This window comes from Giraffa tippelskirchi, chromosome 12 (assembly GCF_054371585.1).
Source record: "Giraffa tippelskirchi isolate mGirTip1 chromosome 12, T2T-mGirTip1v1.2.pri, whole genome shotgun sequence".
In the NCBI taxonomy this organism is placed as follows: domain Eukaryota; kingdom Metazoa; phylum Chordata; class Mammalia; order Artiodactyla; family Giraffidae; genus Giraffa; species Giraffa tippelskirchi.
The window spans coordinates 138895776-138909554 of NC_137286.1; the positions used below are offsets into that span (position 1 = coordinate 138895776).

Here is a 13779-nt window from a genome sequence, read left to right on the forward strand (position 1 = left end):
TGGACTAGTGTGGTTTTAAGGTGGCAGCTCCAAAGACAACTGCAGCCAAGAGAAAGGTTTTTTTGGACTCTGTCTGGAGGAAGTTATTGGATTCAGTATAAAAAAAATAAGCACAAGGAAAGGAAAATGTGCTAATCTCCTTCCTCCACAGTGAGGCTGGTGTGGGATCTTAACACTGTTGCAGAAGCATCAAAGCACCACTTGGCTGCCACCCTCACCTGCTGAAACTCGGAGCATTGCCCCTTCTCTCCTGCCTCTCACCAGCGGGCGAGCGGCAGCCAGAAGGGGTGATGGCACACTGTCTGCGGTGCCCCTGGCCACGGGCGACAGCTCTGCTTCCTTCCTTCTCTTGGCCTAATACCCTGTTTCCCCATCAGACTGTGGGAAACCTGTCATCAGAGCCATTTAAACTCTTCTCATAGGGGCCTTAATTAAGAGTGCCTGTTTGAGTAAGTACAGAAAAGTCCCAAAGGAAGAGAGTACAGTAGACAGGTATAATTGTATATATATATTTTTTATTGTGGAGAGTTTGCCCATTTCACCATTCTGAAGTGATTGATTTAGTGGCAGTGATGACAAGGCTATGTGATCGTCACCATCCGCTTCTCTTTTCGTTGAGTCTTCCTGGTGAGGAGTTGCTGGCTCGTCAGAGTCGTGGAGGCACCTTCTCAGGGTCCTCTGAGAGGTGACTCGGGGGCTTTGGAGGGAGGACTCGCCTGGGAGTGCAGTGATGTGGGTTCCACCAGTGCTGTGCAGGCTGAGACCCATGTTCCAGCCATGGCCACCAGGTGGCGGCCAGGAGCGCGGGCGTGGGGCTCCCGAGAGCTTAGAATGGAGGGGGGTGGTCCTCTCTGAGAGATGACATAACAAGCACCACCAACAGGTTTGTCCTGGAGGTCAGAAGTCCAGACATCAGTGTGGCTAGGGGTGCAGGCTCCCTTTGAAGCCTGTGTGGCAGAAAGCTTTCTTGCCTCCTCGGCTTCTGTGGTTGAGGGTCGGCCTTGGTGTGTTTTGGGTTGTAGACACATCACTTGAGTCAGTCTCGGTCCACACAGGCACGTCCTCGCCTCCTCATGAGGACATCAGCCGTGGTGGATACGGGCCCACCTTTAGCTCCAGGGTGGTTTCCTCCTCATCCTACATCTGATGACCCTGTTTCCCTGTAAGGTCCCAGAGGTGGGGGAGTTAGGGCTTCAAGATATTATCGGAGGACAGCATTCAACCAGAGACAGCAAAGTTAAACCAGGTTCACGTAGTCACTCTGCCAAGGGTTTCTCCCCCTACCAGGGAGAAAGGTCGTTTTCGTTAAGTTGTCCTCTGGAAGCCCATTCACGGGATCACGGCCCCGCCCGTGGACCCAGAGCAGGGGCGCCCCCACCGGTACTCCTTCCAGGCCTCCCTGTCTTGCAGAATCAGCTGTCTGGGAACCTGCTGAGGAAATTCAAAAACAGCAACGGGTGGCAGAAGCTGTGGGTGGTCTTCACGAACTTCTGCCTCTTCTTCTACAAATCGCACCAGGTAGGTGGCCGGGGTGGACGCTGAAGGACCCTCTCCCAGCACCCTCTGTTCTTAGGGGACAGGCCGCTTTCCTCTAGAAGGATGAAGAACTTGACCCTTGAGCCCCCCAGCCAGGTGTCAGGGGGTGGCTGCCACAGGCCATGCAAGGAAGGGCACAGCCATCAGAGACGCCTCAGGTCCAAGTGGAGGCTGACGTTAACCCACAACGGAGGAGGGATAGCTTTAACAGGTGGCCGACACGCTGGTGTCCAGCTAACCCATCCAGGCCAGGACCTCTCAGCCAAGACTGACCGCGGTGGGGTGAGAGGCTGCGGGCAGGCTCCACGCCTGCGGTCGCCTCTCCAGAGCGCCCTACCCCCCCCCTGCCCTCTTTCCAGGACAATCACCCCCTCGCCAGCCTGCCTCTGCTTGGCTACTCGCTCACCATCCCCTCGGAGTCTGAGGACATCCACAAAGACTACGTGTTCAAGCTGCATTTCAAGTCCCATGTGTACTACTTCAGGGCCGAAAGCGAATACACGTTTGAAAGGTAAGTGTTCCCAGGCACCTGCAGAGAAAGGACACTCTTCTTCTGAGCTGTGGGCTGTCTCCCAAGCGAATAAGCGGTAAGGCCATCCTAGCAGCAGCTCCCTGCAGCCTGGACGCCTGCTTCCTTCCAGAATGGGCTTGTCGTTCTAACCCTGCCACTTGCTTAAAATGAAAGTATCTCATAAGATCTGGGTTCCCTCTGCCCAACGCGAGGAACCACCTGTTTTCCTGGGATAATGGAAGCGTGACTCTCCCTGGAAATATCAGCTCTTAACCTGGACGCTAGTTCACACACTATGCATGGCATACTTTTTGATCTTGAACTTGTGTTTTTTCAGTTGATGGCTGCAGTAGCTTAGTCCTGTGGCCCAAAGGCTAAGATTCAGGTCAAAAGACAACACGAGGAAGGAAAAAAAATAATCCCAGCGCCTTTGAGAGCTACCTGATCAATGAGACTGGCTCTATGGTATAGAGAACCAGGGGCTGTGGTCTTCCTTTAGTGAAGAGAGAGAACAGAAGGAGCCAGGCTAGCTCATTTGCCCACATTCAAGTATAAGTTCAGTTCTGAATCTTCTGGGTCTTAACATCATGCGGCAGACTATGAAAGCAGTCGTCAGTGCCAAACCACCCCTATTAGGGGGAAATTTCTCTCCTGGTCCCACTGCTGTCATCATGATCCCACGAGTTTCTGACCATTGCGCCAGTTATAATCCACGCACAAGCCCTGGTAAAGTTCGCTTGCTGCAGAGCACAGAGGTTTAAAACCAGGTTGAAGGTGCCTGAGACATCCCAGAGCAGTGGTCCCTGAGCGACACTGCTTAAAAAGTGAGCCTGGGGGGTTAGCAGTCCTCAAATGTGTTCCAGGTTGGAAAATTGAGATGCTGTCACTGCTATGGTGTAGCCTGGCAGTGGTAGGAGCCTGGGATTAGGCTGTCTTCCTTGGTGGCTCAGATGGTAAAGTATCTGCCTGCAGTGCAGAGACCCGGGTTCGATCCCTGGGTGGGGAAGATCCCCTGGAGAAGGGAATGGCAACCCACTCCAGTACTCTTGCCTGGAAAATTCCATGGATTTTGGAGGAGCCTGGCAGGCCACAGTCCATGGAGTCACAGAGTCGGACACGGCTAAGTGACTTCACTTTCTTTTTCTTAAGCCCTCTAAGCTCCACAAAGGCAGCAAGCTGGGCCCACCGCCCCGAGTTTTCTCCATTGGGCACTACTGATGTTTCAGACCAGAGGAGGCTTTGTTGTTTGTTGGGGGTCGGGCGGGGGGGTGGATATGCTTAGCAGCAGCCCCACCTCTACCCACTGGTTATACTGCAAATACTTGAATGTATAAAATGGAATTACCAATAAGCAGGATGGGGCCCCACCCATTGTCCTGAGGATGATTAGGAGTGGGCACTGCAGCCCCACCTTGGGCACTTCTGCAGGGTGAGCGTGCCCAGGTCAGTGGTTCTCAAGGTGGGTTCCTCAGGAATACCAGGAGGAACCTTTAGTCCCCGTCCGCCCCCCCCCCCTTGATTTACCTGGGAGCTAGGAGTTCATTTACGATCTCTTCTGCTAAAATAGATTGTCCAGCAGGCAGTGTTAGGTCAGACTGTGTGGCTTTGTAACAACTGCCAAGGGTCAGGAGCTATCTACAAATAAAGCAAGCACCTTTCAGAGCCATGGTTTATAAAAAGCAGGCCCTGACAGTTATTTCTCTTTCTTATCCTAGATGGATGGAGGTGATCCGAAGTGCCACCAGCTCGGCCTCACGTGCCCACACCCTGAGTCACAAGGAATCTCACGTGTATTGATGATGGGGACACACATGTGGATTGCTTCAGCCGTGCTGACTCTCGGAAGGCGTTTTCTCTCCTGTATTAATGAAGCCTAGTAAAATTAACACCTGTCTGGGAAAAAAAAAAAACGTGGTTTTGCAGCAACTCTCACCTGTCCCCACAGGACCATTTTTCAACCTTGTCTTTTCAGCTGCTAATCTTGCATCTGCAGGGGGCTGCAGCCCCCTCTCCGGTGCGGGCGGCGTTCTGGCCATCGTCCCCTTGGTGGGTTCTCTCCAGCTCGGGCCAGTATAAAGCAGTGTCATGGAGATAGTGCCAAATGACAGTTTCTTCCTCCACAGCTGCACCTTAAAGCAGCACCAACACATCCGTTCAACCAAGAGACAGGGCGAGTGCTTTTTTCTTCTTAAACTCGGGGGGTTTTTATTTCTAGGCTGCTGCATTTTACAAAATGGATTTTCCAGTGTTTGCAATACACGTGGCACAGTCTTAAGCAAATGAGATCATTTTCAGATTTGGGTTTCCCCCCACCCCAATCTTTCTACTTTTATAATGATAGGAAATTAGTACGATTTTACTTCTTTGATAAAATGAGCAATTTGCAACATCCTTGTATCCCACCGGTTCCCAGACCTACTTCTTGGCGTAGGTTGACCAAATTGTTGAAGTGATGGCTACTCATGTGGTGTGGCGGGTTGTTTTCTGTTAAGAGAAGCTCTCTGGACTGTCAAGTGTACCGAGTGCTGTGTCGATGGGAGGGTAGTAAGCTGTGGTGTTTTGCTGTTTCACAAGCATGAGAACGTGTATGTCGGTGGCCAGGGCCATCTGTGCTGTGTTCCGCTGTAGGGCGTGTCTGCGCTTCCTGTGGGTGTGGGGGCTCCGAGTCAACGGTGCATACTGCCCCACAATCATACCTGTATCCTCCTGCAACTGTGGTTTGGAACTGCACACTCGATAGTAGTATATATATATATATATCGTGCCTGTCTTCACAAACCATTCTTTCCTCCTTTTTATACTCACCACCCCCCAGGCCTGGGGTATGATGGACATGTGACATTGCACATCCTTGATAGTCGGATGACACAGGGAACAGGGTTCCAGTGACCGCTGGGGCCGCCAGTCAAAATCCGTTTGCCTATCTCCGTGGGGAATTGGGTGGCCGCTATTCCCTTGATCCTGTTGAGCCCCTGTGGGGGGCGGGCGGTCCATCCACCCACGGTTCACACCGACAGGACGAGCCCGACTGGGGGGGCTGTGACCAGCGTACGTGGAAACACACAAATGGATGAGGAACTCGAGATGTGTGAATCACTTGCCTTACAATCTGTACAGATGGTTTTAAGTACTAACAAAAGGGAATAAAAAAAAATACCTCACGCCACAATCCAGCACACTCAAGTTTTAAGGCAAAACAACCACCCTTGTCTCGTGTCTTTTAACTGGGTCAGGGAGGTGGCTGGTCACGGGGAGGGGGTAGGAAGGGGGGAAGACAGTGTATTAGGAAAAAACTTGGAATCTTATAACTTTCATCTGCATCTCCAAACTTGGAAAGCAGAACATCTCCAAGAGACCTGACGGTCAGAGGCTCTGGAAGGCTGAGGGGCGAGATTGGGGAACCGGCGCCCATTTGAGCCCAGTCCCTGAGCAGCTGCAATGGCAGAGTCAGCGAGCATCTCCAGAAGCCTCCCTGGTCACACCCCTCTGCGAGGCTTGGGGAGAAGTCATCTCCTGGTTCAGTCTTCTGTTCACGCTTACCTGTGTCCCTCTGCGACGTCAAAGAGAACCCAAGTCCAGATCACGGGGGCGATTCAGACCACCCCCAAGCTGCTGGAAACGTGAGGTTTCAGGGACACCCTCCACCTCAGCCCGTTCAGGCTGCTGTTAACAAACATACTATCGACAGGGTGGCATATAAAACACATTTCTTAAAAAACAAGCAAGCAGGAAAACCAAGTATCTGTCTTACGGTTTGGAGGCTGAAGTCCAAGGTCAAGGTCCTCGCAGACTGGGTGCCTGGTGGGGGCCGGCTTCCTGGCTCACAGAGGCCGACTCCCCAGGTGGTGGAAGGGGTGACGGATCGCTGTGGAGCTGACCTCAGTCCTGAGGGCTCCACCCTCATCACTTGTCTCCCAAAGCCCCCACCGCCTCATACATGTAAAGCTGGGGTTGGGGGGATGCAGGGGACCACAACACAAACATCATCTATTCCCTCCGCACACAAGACAATTCCAAAAACAACTTGTTTCTGCGAACTTTATTGACCCTCGCATGATACAGACCCTGTGCTTAACACGCCTTGCAGTGTTAACTCCCCAGTTATTGCCATTATTTTCTAGCAGAAATACAGAAGCCATGTCTTTTTAAGGAAGGAAAAATATAAAAATGCTTATAAATAGACCGCATCTTTTGCCAAAAGGAAAGTACAAAATGCCGCGTAAAGAACCCAACGAAACGCTTCAAAAGACCCATCAGAGAACAAAACCGTCAGATTGGGAAGGTGGGTAGCACTTGGTTACAGCGAGACAACCCCAAGACTGTTACGGTGTCAAAGCCCCCAGACCACAGTGGTGCAGCCCGTGCGGAGACACAACTTTGGAAAATGTAAACAACCAGTCACGGTCGGCCCTCCGCCTCCACTTCCAAAAGGCCGGCTGTGCTTCCATGTGGGTGCCCTGCCTTCGCAGTGTGGGCAGACAGGCCGCTGGCCGCTGGGGCTCACTAGCCAGAGGCTCCAGTGTGGTGCTGAATGCACCTTGACTGCTGAGCTCCAGGTCTGACTCAACACGACCTGCCGTTTACAGGCCCAAGGGGGTCCTGCTGGAGCTCTGGTGCCTGGTCTTTTAACAAAGGACCTGACAGGGGCCAGCACTAGCCCCCCTTGACTCAGCAAGATGCTCTGTCTACAGAAAGCAAGCAGGAGAACTCACAGAGGAAGGGGACCCACTTTCCAAAGCCGGTCAAAGCACGCCTTCCCCCCACTCCGAGAAGCCCATCAACAGAAGACATTTCCAACCCAACCCCAGAGCAGTTGGCCACTTGACCTGGGAGATGCGCATTGTTGCTCCCCAGTGACTGCTAACGGGTCGCACCAGCTCGCCGAGCCCCGTCCACCCGTCAGCATCACCCTCACTCACATCAGCGTCCAGTCTCGAAACCACTGTCCGTATGTGGGTCTGAAGAACTTGAGGTCGGAAAGCTGCTGTGACGGGGCTCTTGAGATCAGCGGAGCGGCACACCCCTGGGGGAACACGGCTCCGTCCTCTGATGCTTTTCTCCAGCCGAGGACCAAACTCAGCTGTGGCTTATGCCTCACGTGGGGAAACAGCCAGCCCCCTCATATGGAGCACTCTCCAAAACACAAAACGAAATACTCTCTCAATTCTGAACTGTTTCACATATCTGCACAAGGAGGATTAGCAATGCGGTTCTATGTCTCCTAACCAAAATGTATCCCTTAAAGAAATTAACCCGAATCTTTTAATTTAAAAAATCACGACAATTTTAGAGTTTTAAAAACTAGCTCCGTTCCATTACCGAACGAACAAGAAGCACCCCTCAGAGGTCTCGCACTGAGGCCTGTGTCCTCCCCCGGTGACTTCCAGGCCACTGGGCCTGCAGACAACTGACCTGTCCTCAAGTTCACCCAGTAACTTCCCTCCTTCCAAAAAGCCTTGGGTTCCACCTCAAGAACTGCTAGCCCAGGAAGAGTCGACTATGATTCGTATCAACAAATATACAAGAATGTCACACGTTAACTCAGATCGGTCAAGAATCACGGCAAGAACTCAACTGCCCATCCCAGAGACCCCTGCCACGGGCCGAGAAAAGCACAGACACCTGGCCGACCAACTGGTGGACACCCGCTCCTTTAAGGAAAAAGCAAACGACTCAGAAGATGGAACAATTTTACCAACCAGCAGTAGTCACCCATCTCTTCAGAGGACCGTTTAAAAGTTGCATAGGGAGCTGACCTGGACATTGCCACAGCTTGAATGTGGGCACTTCTTCCTGGAGCCTCATCAGTGTATGCACGCACGCACGCACACACACACACCACTCTCACTCACACCACACATGGCAGGGACACGGCCCCCGCTTAAAGAGTCACGTTCCAAGGAGAGTATGCAAAAATCCTGTTATAAAATTTATTCATGTAAGCATTCAGACATGTTGAGGTTTTGAAAGATGATATGCAGGTTTCACTACAAGATGCAACAGAAAACCCTACAGGGAGGACGGGCCGGCTGGTGCGGGACACAGGCCAGGCGCGACTCCAGCAAAAGTGGGACGAGGACGCTTCACTGGGGAGAAACTTGAAATAATAATTTAAAGCTTCATGAGGCGCGATATGTTTCCATTTAAAACACTAAGAAATAGTACCATCAATGAAAACAAGAAAATCAACTTCTAAGTGTACCGAAGGGGTTGTAGGGCACGCAGGAGGAAAAAATCTGCATTTGCTGAGGTACAAACAGAGGGAGTGTTCCCAAAGAGGGGCATTTAATTATTAATGGCAAACCCTGCAGATACAAAATAAAACCCAAATCACTGGTCACATAATTCAAAATTTACATGTAATAAAGGCAAGGCAATAGACTCAAGTTATGGCCTGTCAAATATTTACTCCACTGACAGTATCTACAGAAGCACTTGGCCGATGTGTACACAGTGATTCCTATGCACGCCTAAAGGGTTTCTGTAGAAATGACGCTATTTACAAGTCTGTACACTAATCCACCAGAGTGATTTCTCCATCTCCTGGGGGGAGGGGGGGCGGGGGGGGGCGGCTTATCAACGTAAAGCAGGATACCTGAGGTTTCATTTCTTCAATCGCCTTATCATAATCCCAGATATACATTTCAGGGTTTATTTTTGTTTTCAAAGACACTTTCCTTGATATGTGCACTGTGGTTAAAATTAAAAACGAGAATAATAAAATAATCGCTTGGAGGAGCTGGCCTTCCCCCACCCCATCCAGAGTCATCATCAGGCCCCAGGCCAGCAAGGAAGGGCTGTGGGGCCCTGGACAGGCGACCCCGCTGCGGGAACAGCCCCCCAATGGTGCGCCTCTTCAGCGGAGTCAGCAAAGGCTCTTGTTGAGTTTTGAAAAGGAAGAGGGTGAAGAAGAAAAAAAAAAAGGAAAAACAAAACCCCAAATGCCAAAGGGATTTCAATGGGATGAAGTTCCTCCACCACTTAGAGAATATCTGGGAAGAAACAAAACAAGAAATAGAAGTAAGTCAATGTCATTTTCTCTAAATTAAAAAAAAAAAAAATTTGCAAAACTTCAAGCAATGATCAAAGTGCTAGTGTTCATAGACAACCCCAAGTTGTAACAAATTAGTGGTACAAGGCTTCAGTGAGCTATTATAGTATGACACGAAGAATTCATAAAAACTACGAAAATCACAATTCCAACACTAAAAACTTCACAGATAATTTAAAAGAATGTATTCAGCATACCAGGAGAGAAAAAAAAAGATACGAATAAAGCGGTAAATGATACACCTTCACTTACAATCAATTTTTAAAAACTGAAATATCGATAATATCCAATGACACAGTAAGATCCCAAGGGCACATGTACATGCCAATTTGAGTATCAGTGTAAGAAACCCTTTTTGGCCACAAAAATATTGATGGCTTGGTTCAAGTCATCTGCTTCCTAAAACTGTCTCTTAGATGTTCAGTAACTACAATAATTAGGAAACAATTCTGATGTCCAACAATAGGGAAAAGTAAAAGTGAGCTGAATGAAACAGATTACAAATCATAGTAATATTTAAGCAACATGAAAAATACAGGCTTAAGAAGTATACACAAAATTATACATGTCTGGTTTTACACAATTTGTTCTACATAAAGACCAAAGATTACAATCCAAAAACTTGGGTAGGTTCACGGCTCGTATGCGGCAATGGAAAGCAATGCAACACCCCAACAATCGTGGTGGTGGTGGCTAGACTCAATGGTGGGACAGCTCCTCTCCCCCAGGAATTCTGCACACGGTCTCGCTTTGGAACACAGATGGGGGTCAGAGTCCCTTTCATGACCAAGATTCCCTTAGCCACCTCAAAACTGGAGCTGACCCAACCACAGGAGATGGCTGAGGACGAGCTTAATGGGACTCGCTGCAAACATTCCAAATTATACGTCCTCTTTTAAGAGCATTTAGGACACGTGACGCTCGCCCAGGGAACAAACGATTAGGAAATCACTGCAGATGGTGACTGCAGCCATGAAATTAAAAGATGCTTACTCCTTGGAAGGAAAATTAGGACCAACCTAGACAGCATATTAAAAAGCAGAGACATTACTTTGCCAACAAAGGTCCATCTAGTCAAGGCTATGGTTTTTCCAGTAGTCATGTATGGATCTGAGAGTTGGACTGCAAAGAAAGCTGAGCACTGAAGAACTGATGCTTTTGAACTGTGGTGTTGGAGGACTCGAGAATCCCTTGGACTGCAAGGAGATCCAACCAGTCCATCCTAAAGGAGATCAGTCCTGGGTGTTCACTGGAAGGACTGATGCTGAAGCTGAAACTCCAATACTTTGGCCATGAGAACTGACTCATTTGAAAAGATTGTGATGCTGGGAAAGATTGAAGGTGGGAGGAGAATGGGATGACAGAGGATGAGATGGTTGGATGGCATCACCGACTCGATGGACAGAAGTTTGAGTAAACTCCGGGAGTTGGCAATGGACAAGGAGGTGCTGCAGTCCATAAGGTCTCAACGAGTCAGACACAACTGAGCAACTCAACTGAACTGAAGTCATGGGAGGACTGACGCTACACAAAAGGACCCACACATTAACTCAGAGTAAAACACACAGAAGCCTTTCAAAACGCGTTGGACAAAATCCGGCCCTCCCCGTTTCCTCAGTGACCCAACTGGAGGGACACAAAGGGAGCGAAAGCAAGTCTGGGGAGTCAGCCACGACCATGCTGCTGTGGACGGTGAGGCCTCTGGATGGGGGGGGACAACACATAGAGAGCTCGGAGAGCCAGACAGGGACCCTGGGGAGCAAGGTCATCCAAGGGCTGGGGAAGAGTCCCACGTCAGAGAGGAAAGAAGGGGACTTCCCTGCTGGTCCAGTGGTTCAGACGGCGTGCTCCCAATACAGGGGGGGCTAAGGTTCCATCCCTGGTTAGGGAACCAGATCCCACATGCTGCAACCAGAAGTTCACAGACCACAGCTAAAGATCCCACGTGCCAGAACAAAGACCCAGCACGGCCAGATAAAGAAGGACATATTAGGAAGAGGAAGACAAGAGAGAACTGGGGAGGATGGGGAATAAAACGCCAACTGCAATGCAGACGGCGGGCACTTAAACCCATGTTATCCTGTTTTACGTACGGTCACTCTCGACGCTGACATCGAGATGCAGGGAGTTCCCAGTGACACGTGCCGTCAAGTGTGAAACACACACGTGCTACTGAGTCTCAGCCCTACAACAAGGGGAAAGACCTCTATGCTGACTGCATGATGAAACAAGATTTCAGATGCAGGGGGTTAAGAAATATACTATTAAAGCCAATTTCACTTTTTTAAACTATTTTTTTTTAATGTGGCTACTAGAAAATTTAAAGCCACACATGTGTGTCTCACACCATCTTTCTGCTGAACAGAACTAGGACAGATCACCTGTGTCAGCAACTAGAGAAAGGGAACAGACACACAGATCAATTAAAGCCACACAGGCCACACCCTCTGGGCCTGGAGCTGCGGGGAAATGGAGTCACCCACAGGCCCCGCTGCTAACAACCTCAGGAAGCTCAGGACAACGTGGAAAACATCAGTTCTAAGATGGGCACCCCAGACGCAGGAAACTGAAGACGGCACCCGTTTCTGGTTTGGTTCTCTTCGTTTGACTTGAACAATCTTTTCAACGAGAAATAAATGCCGGTATGAAGCGGTACCAGAGAAATCAGAAAGACAGACCATTATTAATTCAATAGGGCAAAGTCTATGTGACATTGCTGCTGCTGCTGCTAAGTCGCTTCAGTCGTGTCCGACTCTGTGCGACCCCATAGACGGCAGCCACCGGGCTCCGACGTCCCTGGGATTCTCCAGGCAAGAATACTGGAGTGGGTTGCCATTTCCTTCTCCAGTGCATGAAAGGGAAAAGTGAAAGTGAAGTCGCTCAGTCGTGTCCGACTCTTAGCGACCCCATGGACTGTGGCCTACCAGGCTCCTCCATCCATGGGATTTTCCAGGCACGAGTACTGGAGTGGGGTGCCATTGCCTTCTCCATACGTGACATTACTCTAGGATAAAATGTTCAATGATTTTAACAAAGCTATGTTAGAAATGCAATTGCATACACACACTGAATGGAGACACAATCTTGGTGAAAAACAATGGTGTCTGGGTGAGCATACGGGTGACTTTTTATTTCTATTTTCCTTTATTTCCCTAGTCTGTTAGTTATCAAAAGTGGGGAGGAGCAGGGAAGTTACCGAAACACCATACTGGATTCCCTCAACTGCCTCAGAATTGACCGCAGCCAAGTGAAGTCTTTCCTCCAGCCTGAACGTGAGAGCAGGTTATGAAGTTGGGATGTTTTCACGAGGGAGCCCGAGTTCCAGAGAACCAACCTGAAGGGTTAGCACTGAGGTTTTCTCTGACGTTCCCCTTCGGGGGGACTCAGGCAGCCCCTTCATGACCACTTCCAAGTGGCAGAAGTGATCCTCCACACCCCAAACTTTACGTGCCATCCAGCCGACATCTCAGGAGAGATCTGAGATGCTCCTGATTCCCATGGAGGCCTGGCCAACCTCTAGGATGAGCTCGGCAGCCTGGACAATTCTCCTGGAAGGTGAACCTCAGAGCAATGACCTGCCCAGTGTTTTGCGGGGAAGAGAGAAGGGTTTGGGTGTGGAGGAGAGCTCAGCTCACAGAGCTGCAGGAAGGTCCACCTTCGCTCTCTGCAGCACCCTGGGGGACTGCGCTTCTGTAACCTCTTCCACGGGGAGGCTCCCCAACAAACAAGCTCGGGGGAGCCGGCGGGGGGCCAGATGGGCAGTCCCACCTCCTCCTCACTCAGCAAGGCGTGCCACCAGGGCCGCTGGCGAGGACAGGACACCCCCAACTCCACCCCACAGCAGGCTGCCACAGACTGGGCAAAGCCCAGATGCCCCCCCGCCCCCCGACGTCATCCGGTGTTTATGAGACAAGCGCCACAACCACAGAGCTCTCTGGGCCCTGCCTGGAGAGTCCAGATTCACACAGTTCACCCGTAACCGATTTCTCGAGGGCGGAACCCCCTCCCTTCCCCAGTTCTGCAGCTGGCCCCAGCCCAAGGGCACTGGGCGCAGACGCCACTCACCTCTGCAGCCGCTGCACCAGCTGGGCCACCATGGTGTCTGAGATGCCGGGGCAGGCCTCCTCCGCCAGGTAGATAGCCCCGCGCAGCTCCTCGATGGACCCCAGGTTGCCTCCGCACGCCTGGCTCTTCTCCTTCAGCTGCGAACACAAGACACGGGGCCAGCGTGACTCCTCCGAGGATGAGGAACCACGGGCATCTGCGATGCAACATGTGGCCCACGCCTGCTCCAGCCACGGGGCCCCGGTGGCCTCAGCTCGGACCCTTCCCCACCAGGAGGCTGAGAGCTCCAGGCAGGCCCCGGTCTCTGTCTTCCCCAGGGGAGGGGGCGTCTGTGCACCTCTTCGTCTGCGCCCTCTGCTCTCTCCTTCCATTTCCACCCACATCTCCCACCAGCAACGCCGTCCCATGCCCACTCAGCTCTGGTCTGCACCTGGAGCTGCCGCGCGGGCTGGGAACTCGGAGCTCCTGGGGTTACCAGGCAGGTGGCTAAGGCCTTGGGGTGCTGCCAGAACACTCAACTTCATGGAACCAGTGAAAAGTGAGTGGAAGTCACTCAGTCGTGTCTGACTCTTTGCGACCCCATGGACAACACAGTCCATGGGATTCTCTAGGCCAG

General features: G+C 51.1%; 2 protein-coding genes across 8 annotated transcripts in view; one reads left to right on the top strand and one right to left on the bottom strand.

Moving 5' to 3' along the window:
• FARP1 (FERM, ARH/RhoGEF and pleckstrin domain protein 1) overlaps positions 1-5247 on the top strand; it is a 300983-nt gene extending 295736 nt beyond the window's left edge. For all 4 annotated transcript variants that reach the window (XM_081548931.1, XM_081548929.1, XM_081548930.1 and 1 more), the window contains exons 25-27: positions 1411-1518; positions 1896-2047; positions 3763-5247. In XM_081548931.1, the coding sequence (XP_081405057.1) occupies positions 1411-1518; positions 1896-2047; positions 3763-3844 (342 nt within the window). In that variant the 3' untranslated portion in view covers positions 3845-5247. The remainder of the gene's footprint in view (positions 1-1410; positions 1519-1895; positions 2048-3762) is intronic.
• Positions 5248-6071: 824 nt separating this feature from the next.
• The window catches only part of STK24 (serine/threonine kinase 24), a 95550-nt gene continuing 87842 nt past the window's right edge, over positions 6072-13779 (bottom strand). For all 4 annotated transcript variants that reach the window (XM_081548937.1, XM_081548938.1, XM_081548935.1 and 1 more), the window contains 2 exons: positions 13164-13300; positions 6072-9039 (listed from right to left, as the gene is read on the bottom strand). In XM_081548937.1, coding sequence (XP_081405063.1) covers positions 9003-9039; positions 13164-13300 — 174 coding nt within the window. In that variant the 3' untranslated portion in view covers positions 6072-9002. The remainder of the gene's footprint in view (positions 9040-13163; positions 13301-13779) is intronic.